The following is a 22,336-nucleotide window of genomic DNA, read 5'->3' as shown; positions in this document are numbered from 1 at the left end:
AAAGGGGAACACTCCTCCATTGCTGGTAGGAATGTAAACTTGTACAACCACTTTGGAAATCAATCTGGCACTTTTTCAGACAATCAGGAATAGCGCTTCCTCAAGATCCAGCTATACCACTCCTAGGCATATATCCAAAATATTTTCAAGTATACAACAACCATGCTTGCTCAGTCATGTTTGCAGCAGCTTTATTCACAATAGCCAGAATCTGGAAACAATCCAGACGTCCCTCAACAGAGGAATGGATGCAGAAATTGTGGTACATCTACACAACGGGATACTACTCAGCAATTAAAAACAAGGAAATCATGAAGAATTGATTTTTTAAAGTGTCTGTTGAATGTGGGTGCCTGACTGCTATGGTGCAAAAATGGAGATGAGGGGACAGTGTACCGGGGTTAGTGCTTTCTTTCTGCCGGTGACTAAAGTTTTTCTGTATGTGTTAATTTTCCCAACTAAAAGAATAAATGCAGTTTTCCAAATGTATGCTTGTGGATATTGTGTTGAAAGGGAGAGAGAGAGAGAAAGCTCATTGAGGCAAGGTTTCTTATTGTTTCCTTGGCACTGCATCTGTCAGGCTAGCTAGCCCATGAGCTTCTGGCAGATTCTCCTATATCACCATTACAGTGCTGGAATTTTAGCTGCTCGCCAGTACATTCAAGTTTTCATTCCAGGCTCACATGGTAATTAAGTAGGAATCTGAGTAACCCCGACTTGAATCTACTGATCTTTGTGTACTGATTTTTTTGTTGTTGTTGTTCTGCCACTTTGCTAAAAGTACTGACAAATATGAGGCTTATTTTTCCTGGTGAAGCCCCTGAGATCTCTTAAGTATAGGATCGTGACATCTGAAGAGGTGATAACATGACTTCTTTCCTGTTCATATACTTTTCACATTTGCATTTACCTATTGCTATTCCACTTTAAACACTGTACTGAATAAGAATGGCAGAGATGGCCACCCTGTCTCATGCCCTATTTTAGAGAGAGTATATGGAGTGTAATGTTGGCCATAAGCTTGCATATGTGGCCTCCCTCTCTCTCTCTCCACACATACACAGGTCCTCAAGCATACATTTAGAAAAGTGCATTTATTCAATTAGTTGGAAAAATTAACCTATGCAGAAAAAATTAAAAAAAAAAAACTTCAGTCAGCAGAAAGAGTCCACCTTTGATCCCCATGCCATCTACAAGGCCAGGTGGATCCACTCGGAGGCATCTCAAATAATGTGTGGAGAACAGAGAGGTTCTTTAATGTCATCCCAAACCTACAGACCAGGTGAGAAGGGCCATGCCACCTGCAAGGAGTCAATGCCTTAGGTTTGAAATCAGGTTCCTATTTACTTAGCTGAGCTCTGCAAAGAGGTAGCACAATGTGCAGGGCTAAGAAAGGTGGCGGGGGGGGGGAGGTTAGATATGGCTATATCTCATAAAAAATGAAAATTGTAAAGATTAATTTTTCATTTGACTTTATTTCCAAGCCCCCTTTTAACCAGCTGCAGGAATGACAAATACCAGTATCAGAGAATCCAATTATACCAAAAATTGGTATCTAGTCTGGGGTTGATAGTCTTCTAGTAATATACATTAAGTGGCACTAGTTACGTAGGAACTATAACATAACTAATAGCCTCAGAGCTGTTACTCTACCACAGCTGCATGGAGAAAGGTTTAAAAAAATAATAAAGACAGCAAAGGTGTCAGGCTGTAGTCTCAAGTGGTGATTCAACAGAGTTCTTCCCAGCTCAAAGACAAGAGGGTGGGCATGTCAGAAAGTAGTCACCGTCTCATTAACAAAGTTACCGTTTCTCTTTCTAGAAATAATAAAGTCTTCAATTAGTGCCTGGTATTTGAGGTGGAATGTGGAAGGGGCTGTTAGAGCAGCCAGGACCCTGGAAGATCAGACAGATCGGACATCATTAGTAATCATGGTTGCCTTCTGAACTTTGGTAGCAAGATGACTTCTGATTTGTAAACTCAGACATATAAATAAACAAAAAGGCTAAAAGTTACACTACAACATTAGTAAACAGCACTCGAAAATTAATTGCAACAGGGCTGCGCTTGCACAAAGCTTTCACAAGACGAAGCATCCAGTCTTTTTCTTCCCACGATTCGCTTGGAGAGCAGCCCTTGTGGCCATTTCAAAGACCATCCTCACTCCATCTTTGGTCTTTGCGGAACACTCCACATACCCGAAAGCACCAATGCCGTTAGCCAAATCTCGGCCTTGTTCAAGTCTTACCGGCTCCTGCTTCTTCTTGGCTAACTCTTGTTTTGTGTGCCGATCATTTCGAAGATCCTTCTTGCTCCCAACCAGGATGATGGGCACGTTGGGACAGAAATGCTTGACTTCTGGAGTCCATTTCTGTGGAATGTTCCCGAAGCTATCAGGGTTGCCAATGGAGAAACACATCAGGAGGACATCAGTGTCCGGATAGGAGAGCGGCCTCAGGCGATCATAATCTTCTTGTCCAGCTGTGTCCCACAGGGCCAACTCCACCTGTTTTCCATCTACTTCGATGTCTGCCACGTAGTTCTCAAACACCGTGGGCACGTAAACCTCGGGAAACTGGTCCTTGCTGAAGACGATGAGCAAGCAAGTCTTTCCACAAGCTCCATCGCCCACGATCACCAGTTTCTTCCGGATGGTAGACATTGCTTAGGATGTTTCTGCTGCCGTGCAAAGCACCTGGCCACAGGCTCCCAGGGAGACTGATTAGTGCGGAGGACACTTGTCCCCGAGTCTCCACCTCTGAGGCGCAGCTTCTCAGGAGGGGCAGACTCACCAACTGAAGAAGGTGTTGGAAGGCGGGTGGTGGAGGGAGGGGGGACACGCATGCGCCGGAAAGCCCAGCTTGGCTCGAGCCTGCCAGCCCCACACACCCTTCCTATTTCAGTCAGGATTGCTCCACAGAGATCTGTTGCCTGGAAAGCAAAGTACTTAAACAAACATCACACCGACGTGGGGCATGATAGGAATTCTCAAGGTACATCATTTCTGTTACTGGTTTCTTCAAGGTACTGTTCTCACAGAAGGTGCTGAATTTTGTCAAAGGCCTTCCTTTGAGTTGATTTTGTGATTTCTGTCCTTAAATCTATTTAAATGTTTCGCCACTCTTACTGATTTACATATATTGAACCATCCTTGTATCCTTGGGGTGAAACCCACTTGGCCCAGTTCGTGATGGTTCTTTTAAATATGCCCTTGAATTCAACTCAAGCATTTTACTGAAGATTTTTGCATCTGTGTGCATGAAGGAAATTGATGGATGAGTTTCGTTGTTATGCCCTTAACCTTGTCTGGGCATTCACGTACTAATGGCTTCATAGAATGAGTTTAGTACTGGGTCTTTCCTTTCTATTTCATAGAACAGTTGGGGAGGCTTGAGGTTAACTCTTTCAATGGCTTGGAAGAATTCAACAGGGAATCTCTCCATTCCTGGGCTTTTCTTTGTTGGAAGGCTCTTCATTACTGCTTTAATCCTATTTCTTGTTGTACTTCTCTTTAACTTGCTCACACCTTAATTTTGGTAGATTATTTGTGCATAGAAACGTATTCATTTATTTTAGATTTTCTATTTTTAAAATGTACATTTTCTGAATGATCCCCAATGACTCTTTGAATTTAATTGGAATCCCCTGCAACATGCTTATTTTCATCTCTAGTTTTATTAATTTCATTTTCTCTTTCTTTTGGCTAATTCTGTTAATGCTTTGTCCATCTTGTATATCTTTTTAAAGAACCAGTTCCTAGTTTTATTGATTTTTTTTGTATATCTTTTTAGTCACTATTTTATCAATCTCTGCCTTGGTCTTTATTATTTGTTTCCATTTTTCTTTGGCTCTAGGTTTGGTATGCTTTGTAACCCTGAACCACATCATTAAGTCATCTGAGATAATTCTGATGTTTTGGTGCGAACATTCAACTATAAATTTTCCTCTTAAGATTCCTGTATCCTAATAGTTCTGATAAGTTTAGATTTCATTCTAGTAAGTTCTAAACTATTTCTCTAAAACTGAAGTTACTAATAGCTAAGTAATAAAGAAAAAGTAGAAAGGGAATAGGAAGGTGGAGAGAAGAAACAGAGGAAAAGTTCATGTAATGAAGTGTAAAAACAATAATGGAGAAACACAATAACGCAAACAGAGAAATAGTAGTAGTAAAAAGTAAGATGGCATAAAGCAATGCTTTTTTTATTTTGTTTTTAGTTCACTTGGCGGTGCAGCCATTTCCTTTCCTAAATAAGTGAGACCAGACCAGAGAAGGCTGAGCCTTTCCTTCTGGGGGCCTGAGCTGAATTGCTGTCGCTGTTTTTAAAGCCAGAAGTTCAGGATGTGTCATACCATTTCACACTGCCACAAACACCAGAATGTTTTCTTATAGGATGGGTGTTCTGCCTGTGGAGGTTGATGTAGGAGATATTTCCAGGCCTTTCAGAGCAATCAGACTAGAGCACAGACTGCCTTTGCAGAGCAGAGCCCAGGATTTATTGATCCTGGTTTCTCCACTGATATTGTTCTCTGTCCTAGCACAGCAACTGCTCTCTATTCTCCCCACTTACTAGTGTTTCCGCTGCAGATCTTGTGGCCTAGGAATGCCTGGCTTTGCTCTGCAGTATTGGCTACACCTGCCTCCCAAGTAGATCTGTGTCCATAGATCTGAGTATGAGTTATAGTGGGTCCACACTTGTTCTTTCTCAGTCATTTGTTTGGCCAGTGAAGAGGGAAAGGCTTGAGGCTTGAAATAGCCAGTGTTCTGGTATCTAAGCACGCATGGTTCCCTCTTGGCTTCTACAAGCATAACAGATAAGTCAATCCTGCCTCTTGCTTCTGACTCAGACTTCTCTTTGTTAAGGGTTAACTCTGCTTTCTTTATTTATTCCTCCATCAATGGATATTAAATTTCCATCTTTCTAGTATTGAAAACAGTGCTAGCTTGAAGGGGTTTGTGTGTGTGTGTGTGTGTGTGTGTGTGTGTGTGTGTTTCAAGACAGGATTTCTTTGTGTAGCCTGGGCTGTACTGGACTCCCTTTGTAGATCTGGCTGGCCTCAAAGTCACAGAGATCCTCCTGCCTCTGCCTCCCCACGTACTGGAATTAAAGGTACCTGGCTATAGATATTTAAGATCTTGTTTCTAATTCCTTTATATCATTATTGTTTGAATGTCTTTTTTTTAAACTTGTGGAAATGTAATTTCTGTTGACAGTATTAAGAGGAGGATATTGAAGAGCTGAATAGATCATAAAGTTTCTGCCCTAAAATAATAGTGGCATTACTGTGGAACAGATCTTTTTTTCCCTCTAATTCATCACCTTTTCTGCACTAACACTGCAAAAATGTTCTCAAAAAAATGCAGCATCTTAAACTTGGAATTCCACATCTCCAAAACTACAAGAAACAATTTTTCATTCACTATAAATCACTCTCTTTTATAGTGCAAAAAAGAATCGGAAAGCTATGAACCATGAGGTGAGATCATGGATCATGCAGTAATTTTAATTTTCATGGTTTTAGAAATGTCCATGCAGTCTTCCATAGTAGAAATATTAGTGTTTTTTTTTGTACAGGGATTCTAATTTCAGTACATTTTCATCAGAACTTGTTATTTTCTATTTTATTTTCTTTTTAATGATGGCAACCATAACTGGTATGACTTTATACCTCACTGTGGTATTGATTTGAATTTCCCCATGGTAAGTAATACTGAGCATCTTTTCATGTGCTGACTAGTCTTTGGATATCTTCTTTGGAGATATGTGCCTTCAAGATCTTTGCCCATTTATTAGTTGGAATATTTTTTATTCTTATTTAAATGTTGTAGGAGCTCTTCATACACTTTATGGTTTTGACTCTATATTCAGACTGTAGGCTCCATTTCTCTTTGCTTCCTTTGCTGTGTAGACTTGTATTTTGAGTTCCATTTGTCTATGTTTCCTTTGAACTTTTGGTATTAATGTCAGAAACAATGTCAGGACAAGAAATGATTGCCAATTTTAGTGACAGTGTTTTCCATGCATGCTTTCTTTTCATGATTTTTGTGTTTCATATGCAGGTCTTCAGTTTGTTGTGTGATCTTTTTATGGGGCAACATGAGCCAAGCATCTTCTTACTCCAGATAGGTCACCACTACAGAAGCAAAGAAATGATTTCACTAAAGTCTAAGACAGTGAAACAGCTAGTTGAATTGCAGTTACTTAGAAAAGTGTGGGTGAGGGGTTATTTACAGAAGCATTAACCACTACACAACTAGAGAAGCATAGCGTTCTATCAGCGAAGGAAAAAGAATCTCTTTCCCTCCAGCAACACACACACACACACACACACACACACACACACACACACACACACACATCTTTAGGGGTGGGTATAGACTGGTGAGCCCTCTCCCTTAGTAACTACTTATTAACTATATATTCTTGGTGAAGGTCAGATCCTCATGTGCCCCTTCCTGTTCCACTGATGGAAAGCTAATGGATCAAATCCTAAGCAGTTCTCCTTTAGGTAGTGTCTTGGGGTTTCTATTGCTGTGATGAAACACCATTACAAAAGCATCTTTGGGAGAAAAGGGTTTGTTTCATTTAGATTTCCATATCACAGTGCATCACTAAAAGAAGTTGGTCCAGGAACCTGGAGGCAGGAGCTGATGCAGAGTCCACTGAAGAGTAATCTTCCTGGCTTGGTCCTCATGTTTGCTTTGCCTGCCTTCTGATAGAGGCAGGGATCACTAGCCCAGAAGTGGTACCTCTCTCAATGGGTTGGAACCTCTCATGTCAACCCACATGGACCCTGAGCTGTCAATCAGCTACATCTGAGCAGGCAATCTAGAACCTCTCCGTGCATAGTCCTTGTCTGGTGCATCAGTAGTTGCAAGACTCCTTGGGCTCAGCTTTTTTTGCTTTGTTGGTCTCCTTATAAGGCTCTTGTCCCCTCCATGTTCTGCTTCCCCTTCTTCCATAAGACTCACTGTGCTCTATCCAAATTTTGGCTGTGTGTCTCAGCATCTGCTTCGATCCCCTGCTGGGTGGAGGCTTTGAAGGACGGATACGGAAATTGTGGCACATTTACACAATGGAATACTACTCAACTGTTAAAAACAAGGTAATTATGAAATTTGTAGGAAAATGGATGGAACTAGAAAAGATCATCCTGAGTAAGTTAACCTAGAAGCAGAAAGACACATATGGTATATACTCACTTGTGGATATGTCATATAATATAGGAGAGCCATACTAAAATCTAAAGACTTAAAAAAAACTAAACAAAAAGGAGGATGCTAAGGAGGATGCTTAAATCTCATTCAGAATGGCAAACAGGATAGAAGTAGTGGAACAGTGGGAATAGAATAGGAGCCTACTATAGAGGTCCTCTGAAAGGTTGGGAGACTTTTAATGACTGCTTCTATTTTCTTAGGGGTTATAGGACTATTTTGATTGTTTACCTGATCTTTAGTTAACTTTGTTAAGTTGAAACTATCAAGAAGTTCAACTATTTCATTTAGATTTTCCAGTTTTGTGGAGTACAGGTTTTTGAAGTAAAACCTAATGATTTTTTCAATTTCTTCAGTGTCTGTTGTTATGTCTCCATTTTCATTTCTGATTTTGTTAGTTTGTATATTCTCTCTGCCTTTTAGTTAGTTTAGCTAAGGGTTATTCTATTGTGTTGATATTCTCAAAGAACCAGCTTCTATAAGTTATCGTAGGTAAGTTTCAAGCTCTGTATTTTCAAAGGCTTTAAATGTCCTTAGTGAACCTTTGTGTTTCTTGAGATCCTAAACTGAGATTCCCAAATCCTTGGGTAACCTTTCTTCTTACCCCCTCACCTCCACATGACTTCCTTTTAATTAACTTCCCTCTATTCAAAACAGGTTCTGACCACACAGGGCCATGAGCTGGACTTTTTATTTTTCTGTTTTGGACCTCTCTCAGTTATTTTGACATTGCTATTATTTTATGCCATCATGCCTTGCTCATTGTATCTGGCTGTCAGGTATTTTGCTGAAACAAATTTAAACCATAATGACAAACAGACTTATATCTTTGCATTCCAGATTTCTAATTACATGGAATGACTGAGGGTAATTCAAAAGTGTTCTGAGAATCACATCAGAATGCCAAGGCCCTGAGGACTGTTGTACCTGCACTGAAAGCTTGTGTAGGCCAGGGCCGTCTCCACATAACTGACGTGATGAAGGGGAAATGACTTTGTTTCTGTTTCTAACTGTGTGTTTATTATTCCTAATTTCTAAGTCTGGACATTAAAACTTAGAAGGATAAGTATGATAAAATTTAAATACTGCAGTTACTTTGTGTCAAGTGTATGAAGAATTTCCACAGAATGCATACAAGCATCTGAATGGTATGTACAAAATGGTGTGTTCTGAAAGTTCTCTAAAGTACACAATATTTCAAGAGGAACTTTAGTTCTAAAATATCTTTTTTTTTTATTTTAAGGTAACTGTTAAATGGAGCTGTTAAATAGAATAATCTCCTTGTCTGTTTATCAAATATTTTCATGCCTGAGACTTTGAAAACCTATGGTCTTACTGGTATCTGCAAAGAAGTCCTGAGATGTCTGATTTCTGTCAGATGGCTGCAATGTCCAGTATTTCCATGAGAGCATCCCTCACCACACACACATGAATAACAACACAAATGCCCAATGAGGAAATACATTAATCAACCGCATAAAGGAAGTCGAGGGCCATAATTTTGTTTTTAATCAGCCATAATACAGACACAACCTAAGGCATCTTATAAGCTACAAAGTATTATTTTTCCATTTGCATTTCTTTTTGATAAGATTTAAAAAAAAACATCTATAATTCAGGCAAATAAGTACTGTGAGATCAATGCATTGCTTTTGGTTATTTCTGTTAAGCTGATCACGGGAGGAGAACCTGGGATTCATAGGGTTGGGCTCCTTGACAGCCACTACTAGCTGTCAGCTACCCCGTGGATATTGTCCATATGCACCTTGAGGTAGTCATTCCTTGTAAACTTCTTATGGCAAAAATGGCACTCTGCCATCGGGCGGTTGGGATTGTGAGTCATCTTGTGTCGGATGAGCATTTTCTTCAGGCTAAAAGCCAAGTCACAAACCTAGAAAAGAACCAGATACTCTGTATTTATGATGACAAACCAGTCTGTCAAATATACAATGTACATTATGAAAATTCCTTCAATCAAGTGTGTGCTAGTGGGCCTCAGGGCAAGCACTGCTCTCACAACAAATGGAATATCACACCCAGACAAAGAAGGCCACTGCAGTCCTTAAGCCTCACGTGCTTTAACTGCCTGGCTTGCCCCACCCTCCAGCCTTCTTTCCTCGCTCCAGCTCTGGACTTAGACCACGTCAGAGGGATGATTTCCTAGGAACATACCTTCCTTAGCATACTAAAGTGTATTTACAATTCATAACAACTCCTTAAGTGCTGTGATTTACAGCCTGGAAGACTTCTCTCCACGGGGCATAAATACACAAGGCATTTTTTACTGTGATGTTTTCAATTTAGGTCCACTTGAGATGTGACTGGCTACCAAGGCATTAAGAGTTACAGCCTCTTGTGATGTGACTGGTTAGGAATCCTTTAAGCATGATAACCACCTGCGGTGTGATTGGTTAACAATGCTATAAGCATTACAGCTCAAATGTATTACCCAGTATTCCATCTCCTTCTTTCTGGTTGCATGTATGCTGCTTAACTAAGTCATATAAACAGTTTATGTCACATCAACTCCACTACATGGCTACCTGGCTTAGCATCCTCGTCAAACAACCTGGTAATGAAAAGTACACAGTAGCAACAGGTGAGGAGCAATAACTCAAGTCGCAGAGGGAAGTCAGGTGCAATTCAAAGACTGATGTAGCACAAAATGTTTATTTATAGACACTCTTCAAAGCACATTTGTTTGAAAGTATCTACTTCAATCATGTAGAAATAATGTAGAAACAAAAGGCATAATAAATTCTGATCAAGGAGACACCAAAGAAAGCTGGCATTCTGAATGACGTTTGTGAAGAGACTAAATTGAGAACTGTGTGCTCTCTTTTATTTTTTAAATTTTATTCACTTTATATCCTGAGAGTAGCCCTTTCCCTGGACTCCTCCTGGTCCTACCTTCCCTCCCTCTCCCTTCTTCCCCTTCCCTAGTCCTCAGAAAGGGGAAGCCCTCCTCCCTTACCAACTGACCCCAGCCTATCACATCATAATAAATGCCTGCATCCTCTTCCTTTGTGGCCTAGCAAGGCTGCTCTGTCAGGGGGAAGTGATATAAGAGCAGGCAACAGAGTATATATCAGACAGGTGTGCTCTCTTCTTTATAGAGAGAGGAGAATTTACTGTCACAGTAACTAGAAACTCAGAAAGTTATCAGACCTGAATGGGGCCTGGAGCAGGAGCCATTGATGGTGATGTATTTTGATTTATGCAGAAGTCCCTGGTACTTGATGGAAAACAAGTAAACTCAAGAGGCACAGTCCTTTTCAAGGAAGTCTGTCTTTGCCAAAACTGTGCCATCCTCTCTTTAGTCTTTTTGTTGTGCCCAAATATAGCTTTTTGAATGCAGGACTTGTCCCTCTTTGTTCTACTTCAGGTGATTTACTCACTAGGGCCATTTGGCCATCAGCTGGCAGAATTAACCTGTAAGCCCCAAGGTCCAGGTAATTTACTAGAATGCTGGGAGTTGTAGTTCTTGGAAGATAACAAAGTCTCATGGTAAAGTACAGTGTCCTATGGGTTTTGTCTATAAAAAGCTTTATGATTTGAGCTTCATCCCCAGGACTGTATCAATCAGGATTCTCCAAAGATAAAGGACAATAGACAGAACTTGTGTGTGGTGTGTGTGTGTGTGTGTGTGTGTGTGTGTGTGTGTGTGTGTAAGGCTTATCACTGTGGCTTAGAGGCTATAGTATGAGCAGTCTAAGAGTGGCTGTCTCCCATGGAAAGACCGAGCATCAAGCATCAACTATCAAGCAGTTGCTCTGTCCACAAGACTGGCTATCTCAGCAGTCCCAATTTGTTGTTAGAGTCTTAAGGAAGTCCTGGAACGCTGCCAGATTTTAGTCTAGGTTGAAATCCTGAAGAAGTAATTTCTCATACAGGTAAAGAAATGCTTCAGCAACAGGAAAGTTGAATTTACCAGCAAGAGTGAGGGCAAGCAGGCAAAAAGCAAAAGCTTCTTTCTTCCATGTCCCTCTTTGAGGGATGCCATTAGAAGGGGCAACCCAGACTTAGGGTGAATCTTCCCACCTCAAATGATCTAGTGAAGAAAAATCCCTCACAGGTGTCCCCAGCTGCTTTGATTTTTTAGTTAATTCCAAATTAACTAATTTGACTTAGTCAGTTAGTTAATCAAATTGAAAAGCAGGATTAGCTATTAGAGGAGCTGCACAGTAGAAAGACATAATGGATTCAGACAGATTGCCCTCTGACCTCTTCCACACCACGGCACACAGCTGCCTACACACACAAAAAATGCACGAAATAAGTCAATCTTGTAAATTTTAAAAACATCTCAAAATATCACCACGTCAAAGGGAAATCGCTGGCTGTCTGAAGTGATGAGAAAGGATATGGGCTCCAGCTGCTAATAGGACTAAAATGTAGAGAAGGTAAGGGATCTGCACAGAAGAGGAAACAGAGGAGTGGATTAAGAATTCGTAGGTCAGGAGGGCATGACTGTTGGCACTGAGAGCCTCTGCTGCACCGAGCAGGCTGTACACCTTTTAGGAGGCACCTGAAAATGTGTATAACTGGAGATACAGACGGAAAAACACAATAACAACAAACCAGACTAGTAAATTATAACTGAAGAAGTAACACCATAGGTCAAGTCACCCAGAGCAATGTTTAATAGAAACAGTCAAAGGTGGGTTGATATGATGATAGCAAAGTGTCCATATCCCACTGACAGATTATTTCATGCCTGAGATAGTTATTGTGTAGTTGTGCAATCAAGTCACTTAACTTGGTTCAGCCTCTATATAAGAATTAAACTAAATTGAACTATTAAGCTGGCTTCAGGACTGTGTTCTATTTGCATGCATTTCTTTTGCTACAGGTGGGTTTTCTTACAGTGTGCTGAGGATGAAGGTATTTTTTGTGTGTCAGAGTACATAACATTGCTGATTTAGCTCAGTGAAACATTTCACAGGACAGGGAAACGGTCTTAGATTTGTGGATTTTCTTTCACGGGGACTCCTTGCACCCACATTCTCCACTGGAACAGGCTGATGGAATTATGCTCTTGAGTAAACTCAGCATTTATAGTAAATCTGTGCTGAGCTATTTCATACATTTCAAATTGAGTGTGTCTTCTTATACGAAATTCTACTGATACCCTCTTTTGATGTGTCAAGAACAAGCACCCCCAGTGCCTTCTCTAACACTGTGGTTGATCCGTTGACATAACCACTGGGGAAGAAACCATTTCTCCCAGTCTTGTAAAATTTATTAAGAACAGTAGTACTTTTTCCTTTCAGTTCAATTCATATCCTAAATGAAAAATATCCTGCCCTCAACCAAAGACCCACCCTATTGGAGAGTGCCAACCCCTGACACTATGAAAGATACTCTGCGAAACTTGCAGACAGGAGCCTGACGGAGGGGTCCCAGCAGTACCTCAAAAGAGATTCCGAGACTCACAGCCGTGGTGACGTGTAGGTCTTGGGGAATAGTGGGAGGAAAGAGACAAAAGTACCTGGAGGTGACAGGAGCTCCACAAGGAAAACAACAGAGCCAACTAACCAGGGCCCAGAGAGGCTTGCTGAAACTGAAGCACCAACCAAGGACCATGCAAGAACTGGATCTAGGCCCTCCACAAAATGTAACAGCTTAGGACTCATGGGGGTACTCTAGTAAGGAAAGTGGGGACTGCCTAAGACATTGACTCACATGCCAGCTTTTTGATTACTTCCCCCTGGCGGGGACTGCCTTACCAGGCTATAGGGGAAGAGGAAGGCTCAATCCTGATGTAACTTAATGAGCTGGGGTGGGTGGGAAGGGGAGAGGAAGGGAGGAGGGATGGAGAGGGGATTGGGTCTACAACAAGTATGTAAAGTGAATAAAAAAAATTAAAAAAGAAAATGTCCTGCCCTAAGTAGCATTCTTTAACCTGAAGAAATTATATGCACATTCTTTTTTTAATTTATTTTTTACTTATTACAATTTATTCACTTTGTATCCCAGCTGTAGCCCCCTCCCTCGTCCCCTCCCAATCCCACCCTCCCTCTTTTCTTTTCTCCTCCCATGCCCCTCTCCCAGTCCACTGATAGGGGAAATATTCAATTTGTATTTAACATTTATGAGTAGCTAAATATAGTTTTTATGTTGTAATTTTTAAATGAATTCAGGCACACAGGCAATATATTTTTATCATTTTCACTCTACTGGTTCAACTGTCACTAACTGGTCAAAAACTTGGGTATACACTCAAGTTGCCTCAAACACTTCCAAATTTATACCCTGGAAGAACAGCTTCATGGAATCAAATATTGGAAGATATCCTGAAGAAAATCAGAATTTATTTGCTGCTAGTAAACCATGATGAATAAAATATGATTGCAAAGAATATGCAAACCAGAGTTACAAGCAGTATAAGGCACTGAGAGACACACAAAAGAAACACAGGGTCAGGCAACGAACACCAGGGAATAGGAAAGGGGACCCCAACTCACATCACACTGAAAAGGCTTTTCTCCTGTGTGCGTCCTTCTGTGCTCATCCAGGCCTCGCTTCTGGCTGAAGGCCTTGCTGCACTCTGAGCACTGGTATGGCTTCTCCTGCAGGCAAGGAAAAGAGAGCACAGAGAATGTCAGCAAGTGAGTGGCACCTGCTGAACCTCCATGGAGGAGTGGGTGTTGACACAGAAGATGCCTTCCTCAGGATGCTGCAGCAAATGCACAGGGTGAGGTGAGCTGTTTCCAAACCTCACAAGAAATTCTGGACAGTGTGATCTAGTAGTTGAAAGTGAGTGGCAAGGGCAAGGCAGAGCCTGTCTTCCATTAATACGCTGTGATCCAACTTTTAATTACTTTTTTTTTTTTTAGGCCAGAGTTGCCATAAAATTTTACTATGGAATTTTGTGTGTTGTCTCCTAAGAAGCCTGAGAGCCCCTCAGCTAAATGGTGGAGTTACTTTCATCTCCAGTTTGAATACTGCAGAACCAAAATTTCTGTGTAAATTTGAAGATAAATTTAAAAAGCTAGAATTCATCTTTGGTTGATGTATTTTTTTTTAATCTTAATATTTCTCTTCCTGGTATGGAGTTATTTTATTAAATCAAAATAAATATTTCTAAGTGAGACTTTCCTTGTTTTTCTGATACAGGCTCTCAAAACCTGTATGTATGCATCTCAAAAGGAAGAAAAATGGCCAAAGAGTCACCCATCACTCCCCTTTAAAAAATTCCCATCTACAGATCAAACAGCAACATCAGGAGAAGTCCTGATCCAGCAAGTCTCTTAAATGACAGGTAGAAACAAGTAGTTATAGAGAACCAGACAAATAAGGATAGGGGAGACTCATGCATTACCTTTCTGAAAAAGAACCTGCTCCCATCTTCCTGTTGACTTCTCATTACTCCTAACTAGCCTCATTGCAAAACCATGAACCCTCACTAGTTAAGCACTGGTAATCTGGTAATCAAGGGCCCAGACTGGCTGCTACCTGGGTATGATATGTGATCCTAGAAGATAAATGTTCCTGTTCCTACCCTTCTCTGAAAACTGTGAAGTCGTCATTGTCCCTGGAACATTCCTGGGTCTAGGTAGCCCTCCCTCTCCTGTGCAGCAAGAATCCATGCATATCAACAAGGGTGCAAGAGAACTTAAATTTTCTTCTCTATTTCACTTAAACTTGGGCTCCTTGAGGACCATGGAGATTAAGAAAGTCATACAGAGATTGTCAATAAGGAGCCATATTATAGCATAGGAAGCCATAAGATGCTTTGACTTCCATCAAGTTAATAAAATTGAGGTTGAGCGATCTGTTACCTTCCCAAGGATATAACTGAAGTAGTTTAGAAGTCCATAGGGCTGGAATATATAATATGTTCTGATACCATTTGCTATGATTTAGGTTAAGTCCTCCATAAGAACACATGTATTAAAGGCTTGGTCCCATTGGTGGTACTACTTGGGGCAGTGGTAGCTTGTGGAAGAAAACTAGGCCATTGGAGATATTCCCTGAATGAATTATAGGGCTCTGCTTCTTTCCTTCCTTCTCTCCGCCTTCCCTCCGCTCCTCTCTTACTTTTTCCTTCCTTCCTTCCTTTCTTCCTTCCTTCCTTCCTTTCTTTCTTTCTTTCTTTCTTTCTTTCTTTCTTTCTTTCTTTCTTTTTCTTTCTTTTTTCTCTTTCTCTCTCTCTCTCTCTCTCTCTCTCTCTCTCTCTCTCTTTCTTCTGGCATCACAATGTGAGTACTGCCTTTACTCTGTGCTCCATATGACAGGCTCAGAAGCAGCAGGGTCAAGTGACTAAAACCTAACAGTGTGCGCCAAAATCAACCTCTTAGTACACGCTGATTATCTCAGACACTGTTACAGTAACAGGAATCCTGCTATGCGTGTGAACGTCTTGTCGGTCTCAGATAAGAACTCCTTCACAGCATCAGTCTCGTAATTTCACTGTTTTTCTTCTGCTGTCCACTGCAAGGACTATGAGAACAGTCTGATGCCACGGAGTATCATGGGAATTGAGTCTATTGTTCTCATGTGTAATACGTAGAATAAATCACACACTGTGCCTCATTAGCTGGATTTAACTAGACACAATGATTATGTTCTTGATTTATACTCTTTCTGAATGATTACCCAGTCTAATTGAGAAACACCCTGTCCTTTGTCATCATGACCGGGGAATCAATGCTAACTGGAGGCAATTTATTTATCAGTTAAACTCTGTAATCTATGAATGGCAGAATTAATCAACCATCTAATTAGTCTACTCTAATCAAACAACATTTGGCAGAACTCATTCAAAGGTGGCTTTATGGAGCTCTGTGCCTAGTACCTTACTGAGAACACAACTATTGTGAGCCTTCAACTATCTTCTGTACAAAGGAGCAGCATCTTATGGGCAAAGATTTGCAAACAGCAAATGTCATTTAAGAAGGCTATGGGAAAACTGTTATGTTTTAATAAACCTTCTTGTGGACTCCCTTGAGAAACTTATTGAGGTTTCTCTTTCTTCTTTCTCTCCCTTATCTTACTCTTTCTCCTTCCTCCCTCTTTCCTCCATCCCTTTCACCCACACCCACCTCTATCTCTCTCTCACACACACACACACACACACACACACACACACACACACACACACACACAGGAATGTTAGGATATGAAAGTTATCTTGTGTTTCAATTAATGTAATTTAATTTTCTTTTATAGAATTCAGTGTTTTATATTTATTAATGCTTTCTCTGCCTAAATTTTAGGAAAATGATAAATTTTCCCGGATGACCATGTCTCATTCCTTTTTTTGGGGGGGGGGGTGTTCTGTGATTACGTGCCTGTGTGCCTCTTTGCTTAGGTGTGGGTGAATATGTGTGGAGGCCAGAGCTTGACATCAGTGTCTTCTTTGATTGCTCTCCACTTTATTTGCTGAGTAAACATCCCCTGTTGAAATGGAATTCACACATTCAGGCCAGTCATCCTGCCCAGCTTTCTCCTCCCAAGTGCTAAGATTATAAACTGGCTGCTAGGACAGCCTGACCTTTTATGTGGCTTCTGGGGACCCAGACTCTGATCTTTACACTTGAACATCAAATCATCAAATGCTTTATACGCTGAGTCATCTCCCAGCCCCAATTCTTATTTCTAAATTTAAAAGGTCATCTTAGACCCTGACTGGGAGCAGTGGTATAGAGCAGTAACCTGTCACAGGGGAGGTGGGTATAAGAGGATCGGGTTCAAGGTCATTCTTTTTTTTGGGGGGGAGGGGTTACCTCACTCAGGATGGCTTTTTCTACTTTTATCCATTTACCTATGGGTTTCATTTATTTATTTATTTTTATAACAATTTTTACTTTTTATATTAATCACAGGTTATTTACTTTGTATCCCAGCCGTAGTCCCATCCCTCATTCCCTCCCAATCCCACCCTCCCTCCCTCATCTCCTCCCTGCCCCTTTCCAAGTCCAATGATAGGGGAGAACCTCCTCCCCTTCCATCTGACGCTGGTTTATCAGGTATCTTCAGGACTGGCTGTAATGTTCTGTGGCCTAGCAGGACTGCTCCTCCCTTGGGGGAGGGGGCTTGAAGAGCCAGCCATTGAGTTCACATCAGAAATAGTTCCTGTTCCCCTACTAGCGAACCCACTTGGACACTGAGCTACCATGGGCTATATTCAAGGTCATTCTTAGCTACAAAGAAAGTTGGAGGCCTGCTTGGGCTGCTTGAGAGTATTTCAACATGAAGTCAACAGAAAATTAAATCAACAAATGGTCAAATAAACAAAAGGAATTTTTAAAGCAGCACAAAAGCCAGGCATGGTGGCACTCACCATTAACCACAGCACTCAGGGAGGCAGAGGCATGTGGATGGCTTGTGAACTTGAGACCAGCCTGGTCTACAAAGCGAGTCCTGGATAGCCAAGGCTACACAGAGAAACCCTGTCTCCATAAAAAAAAAAATGGCATAAAAATTGCCTCAGCGATTATCTAGGTTAATGAGATGGCTCAAGAGTTAATGGCACTTGCCATTAGCCTGTGTTTTGTCAGCAGACGATTCCCACAATGACCTCCGCAAACGCTTGCACACACACGCTCAAGCCTGCATACACATGCTCAAGTGTGCACACATCTACAAATATCAATTTAAAATTCCTGGAGCATGGGCTTGATGCAGATTTCTTAAACATGAAATTTCTATATACCCAGAAAATTTGCAGCTCCTCATTCTTTCAGCAGAGTGGCTGTTGGTTAACCTTGTAAACAAACCCTGGCATCCACGAAAGTGGATTTTGTAAAGTGAAGTGTTATGTTATACTTCTAAAGGATCTTGAGAAAATTCAACCTTCTAATTTCATCTGCAAAACATTGTACTGATATTCAGGGTGAGATATGGATCCTTCAGTGTGTAGACCACATGTAAGCAGGTTGACTTCCTACCTGGACCACAGTAAGACCCATCACCAGTCCTTCTGCAGATGACTCACAGAGAAGCCTGAACCTCCCACACTGGTTTAGGGCAGGCTTCCTTATTTGGGGAACTATTGAAATTTAGGGCCAGGTAGAACTTGAGTGAAGAGACTGTCCTCAGTATCCACTAGATGTCAGCAGCATACTGACCCCATCAAATCTACGGATACTGGCTCAAATCCCAGGCAAGGGCAGAGCACAGAGGTTCTAAAGTATGCTTCTTAAACCATGTACAGTGAAAGATGGCAGTTGTTCAAGCCTGCTGTAGAATGCTGCAGAGTGGCCATTTAGAAAATGTAATAAAAGTTCAATCACTGGAGAAGTTATGAGCCTGACCATCACCGCATCGCCAAAATAATGGGAGGCAACACTCCTTAGCCAGTCTTCACCTATCAAAGCGAGTGAACACTGCTTTAGAGCCACACTTTGAGTTGCATGGGCTTAGAGTAAAACAGCCTTTGATGATAAGATGCCTATGATTCAATTTTATCGTTTTCTAGGAAAACAAATCCTAAAGCAAATGATGCTTCCACTAGAATATACCCAAAGCCCTGAATTTCATATGGCTGTGAGATAAATAAGGCAAAACTATTCGTCTGACGTGACAGAGGACACATGGTGTGTGTGTGGGGGAAATTCATTACTTGATTCTCTGTTTCTGTAAGTTGAAATTTCCTAATAAAAATTAAAAGACTTGTAAAACATCAAGCCATGCTTGCTGCTTAGATATGATTCTATGCTCTAATGATGTCTTGATGTCAGCCACAAAAAACTCAGCCTGGTAAGTTGATTTCCAAAATCTGACCCTGAATTTTTCAGGGTGAAATATGGAGCCTCCAATGTGTAAACCCCAGTTAACCAGGTTGACTCTTTCCACCCGGACCACAGCAGGACCCACCCACCAACTCTGCTGCAGGCGTGTTTGGGATGTCTGGAACAAGGTCAGTGTGTGTCTCTCCCACGACACTCCGCACCATACCGCCTCCATGACCTTCAGTAACCCTAACCATTGACCACGGGTCAGTCCTGACCCCTGAGTGCTGTTAGTGTGGCAAACTCAAACTCCAGCTTCTTTAGCGAGACTGACTGTGTGGCCAAAAGATTACTACTAGGTTCCATAAAGAGGCCAATTTGTGCAGAATCAGAGCTGCAGTTTACAGGAGAGTTGGTGGGTGTGCCCCTCCAGTTTTGACTGCCCACCGTGACTGAGGCAGGTCTCTCGGCTGCGGGACGGCTGGCCATATATCTAACAGCTCTTCTTAATGGCCCCACTTGGGGAAGCACATGTACCGCCAGCTGCACACAATCATTGTGCACCGAGCCCCCCTAACAGGCAGCCCTGCCGAGCAAGCACTCACAGACGTTTACAGCTTCTCGGCGTTTTTACGCACCACCTTCTTTTTTATAGCCAGTGTGGTCTTTCAACATATGACAAGACACACCCTTGGACTAGTAAACAAAGCACCTAAAAATTACAACTCATAGGGAAGCCTTTGAGAGCTGGGAGAATATTTAAACCAGGTTTCAGCGCAGCATAGCCGTAATTGCTTCTGCGTTGGAGCTAATGGAAAACACATTTCCCATAAACCAGGAGAACGGACTGCACAATCCACATCTAGAAAACTAAGAATAAGCCCAGTGAGTGGCATCTCATTGTTATACAAAAGTGTTGTAAGGAGACACCTGGTCCCTTCCTGATTAACTCCTTCTTGAGGTCCATGAAATAATTTGTAAAATGAGTGGGTAGCTTAAAGTCTGATTACATGAATAGAGGGGGGACAGGAGCTTATCAGGCATGAAACAGGCAAGGGGCATCCAAACTAGTTCAAAATGTGCTTTGCTGGAGCTACATGCACGACTACACGCAGTCATCAGAGCAGTAAGACAAGCGACGGCAGAGTAAACGCTCCCTCATTCTGCCCTGATGGGAGCCCACTACATTTCACCCTGCCTGGTCACTCAAGTCGCCTGCAAATCTTTAGAATTCATATTGATGCCAGGAGCCCACTCACAGAAACCCCCACTCACTGAATTGGACATGGCCAGGCACTGGCACTTTAGAAGTTCCCTGCAGCCGCAGGGGAGAAGCTGTGATCTAGGCCATCCCCCCTAAGGTGGGCATCCTGAGACAGCTAACTGCCGCAGTAGTGATGCCAGGTGTGTTTGCCTCCTTCTGCTCTTAGGTCCCCTCCCACTGCACTGCTGCTTTCCCTTTGGACTGTCTGATTTGTGCTAGCTGGCAAAAAGAGAGAAACAGTTAAAAAACAACTTCTAATAAATTGTTAAGCCATGCTGAGAATTGTCCATGGTTATCCTCACTTTACAGATGAAGAAACAGTTTAAAATTATGCCCAAGGTCACATAGTCAGGCAGAAGAACAGAATTTAAAACAAGCTCCACTCAGACCCAGGCTCACTGTATTACCGTGACAGCTGGCTACCTGTAAAGCTCTTTCCCTTCTCTCTGTCCCTGTGAGCAGAGCCCATTTAGGTTGTGTGTTCACTTTTATCTGATTAGCTACTTTGAAGAAGGAAGATGGTCCTGAGCTCAACTCAGGCAGCTGGCTCAGGCTGAGCCTCAGCCCATACTTTGTTTAGAAGTTGGAATCAACAGAAGATCTCAAAAAATGCTGATGCCTGTAGCCTACCGCCAAAGAGATCATATTTCCTGCTGAGGTTGTGTGCCCCAGGCTTTGGCTCTTTTAAAGGACTGTTTGGGAATGTCTGAGTAAGGTCAAGATGGCATTTGCTCCACTGTTGCAGGTATGGATTCAGATGGGAGCAGGTGAAGGGACTGGCTCCTAGTGTGAAGCAATACTGCCTGTGCTATTAGAGTCACATGCAGAACACAGGCAGGAATGGGGATGGTGGAGACATTTGAGGACTGGGGGCACATGGTGGCCTTCTTGAACCGTTCACCAGCTGTGCGAAGACTCATACTTATGACCATACAGTTTGGGATGAAATCATTCTATTGACCTTATCGTCTCAGCCATCACACTTTTTTAAATTAAGTTTTTATTTTTATATTAATTACAGTTTATTCACTTTGCATCGCAGCTGTAGCCCCCTCCCTCAGCCCCTCCTACCCTCCCTCCCTCTTCTCCCCTTATGCCTCTCTCCAAGTCCACTTGATAGGGGAGGTCCTTCTCCCCTTCCATCTGACTCTAGCCTATCAGGTCTCATCAGGACTAGCTGCATTGTCCTCCTCTGTGGCCTGGCAAGGCTGTTCCCCCATCAGGGGGAGGTGGTCGAAGAGCCAGCCACTGAGTTCATGTCAGAGACAATCCGTGTTCCCCCTAGAGGGCTAATATGCAGAATATATAAAGAATTACAGAAGTTAAAAAGCAACAAAGCAAGTAATCTAATTACAAATGGGGTACAGAGCTAAACAGAGAATTCTCAACAGAGGAATATAGAATGGCAGAGAAACACTTAAAAGAAATGCTCAATGTCCTTAGTCATCAGGGAAATCAAAATGACCCTGAGATTTCACCTTACACCCATCAGAATGGCTAAGATCAAAAAACTCTCAAGTGACAATACACGCTGGAGAGGATGTGGAGAAAGGGGAACCCTCTTCCATTGCTGGTGGGAACATAAACTTGTACAACCATTTTGGAAATCAATCTGGCGCTTTCTCAGACAATGAGGAATAGTGCTTCCTCAAGATCCAGCTATACCACTCCTAGGCATATATCCAAAATTTGCTCAGGTACATAACAAGGACATTTGTTCAACCATGTTTGTAGCAGGTTTATTTGTAATAGCCAGAACCTGGAAACAACCTAGATGTCCCTCAACAAAGGAATGGATACAGAAATTGTGGTACATTTACATAACGGAATACTACTCAGCAACCAAAAACAAGGAAATCATGAAATTTGCAGGCAAATGGTGGGAACTAGATAAGATCATCCTGAGTGAGGTATCCCAGAAACATAAAGACACACATGGTATATACTCACTTATAAGTGGGTACTAGACCTATAAGAGGGGATAAACTACAAAAATCTGTACACCTCAAAAAGCTGAGCTAGAAGGTCGACCCTGGGTAAGAAGATCAGTCCTCACTCAGAAAGGCAAACTGGACAGACACTGGAAGAAGGAGAAATCTGTTTGTCTTTCTGAGTGAGGGTTGATCTTCTTACTCAGGGTCCTCCTTCTTGCTTAGCTTCTTTGGGTGTACAGATTTTAGT

The 22,336-nt window shown here is 41.8% G+C and overlaps 2 protein-coding genes across 5 annotated transcripts in view; both read right to left on the bottom strand.

Moving 5' to 3' along the window:
* Positions 1 to 2,080: 2,080 nt before the first annotated feature.
* Positions 2,081 to 2,683, bottom strand: LOC129680909 (transforming protein RhoA-like). 3 transcript variants are annotated; one of them, XM_055612781.1, is made up of 2 exons: positions 2,507 to 2,662; positions 2,081 to 2,254 (listed from the first exon to the last, which is right to left on the bottom strand). In XM_055612781.1, exons 1-2 carry the CDS (start codon positions 2,660 to 2,662, stop codon positions 2,081 to 2,083), a joined length of 330 nt encoding a protein of 109 aa, XP_055468756.1. The 3 variants fall into 3 exon arrangements, with proteins under 3 accessions (XP_055468756.1, XP_055468758.1, XP_055468757.1); XM_055612782.1 differs by lacking the exon at positions 2,081 to 2,254 and adding an exon at positions 2,269 to 2,371 and having other exon boundaries at positions 2,493 to 2,662; XM_055612783.1 differs by having other exon boundaries at positions 2,081 to 2,683.
* Positions 2,684 to 8,712: 6,029 nt separating this feature from the next.
* The window catches only part of Prdm5 (PR/SET domain 5), a 176,172-nt gene continuing 162,548 nt past the window's right edge, over positions 8,713 to 22,336 (bottom strand). For both annotated transcript variants that reach the window (XM_055612769.1, XM_055612770.1), the window contains 2 exons: positions 13,681 to 13,785; positions 8,713 to 9,104 (listed from right to left, as the gene is read on the bottom strand). In XM_055612769.1, coding sequence (XP_055468744.1) covers positions 8,940 to 9,104; positions 13,681 to 13,785 — 270 coding nt within the window. In that variant the 3' untranslated portion in view covers positions 8,713 to 8,939. The remainder of the gene's footprint in view (positions 9,105 to 13,680; positions 13,786 to 22,336) is intronic.

This window comes from Psammomys obesus, unplaced genomic scaffold (assembly GCF_907164565.1).
Source record: "Psammomys obesus unplaced genomic scaffold, mPsaObe1.curated_primary_1811, whole genome shotgun sequence".
In the NCBI taxonomy this organism is placed as follows: domain Eukaryota; kingdom Metazoa; phylum Chordata; class Mammalia; order Rodentia; family Muridae; genus Psammomys; species Psammomys obesus.
The sequence above is the reverse complement of the archived record's forward strand: the minus strand, read 5'-3'. Positions and strand labels throughout refer to the sequence as shown.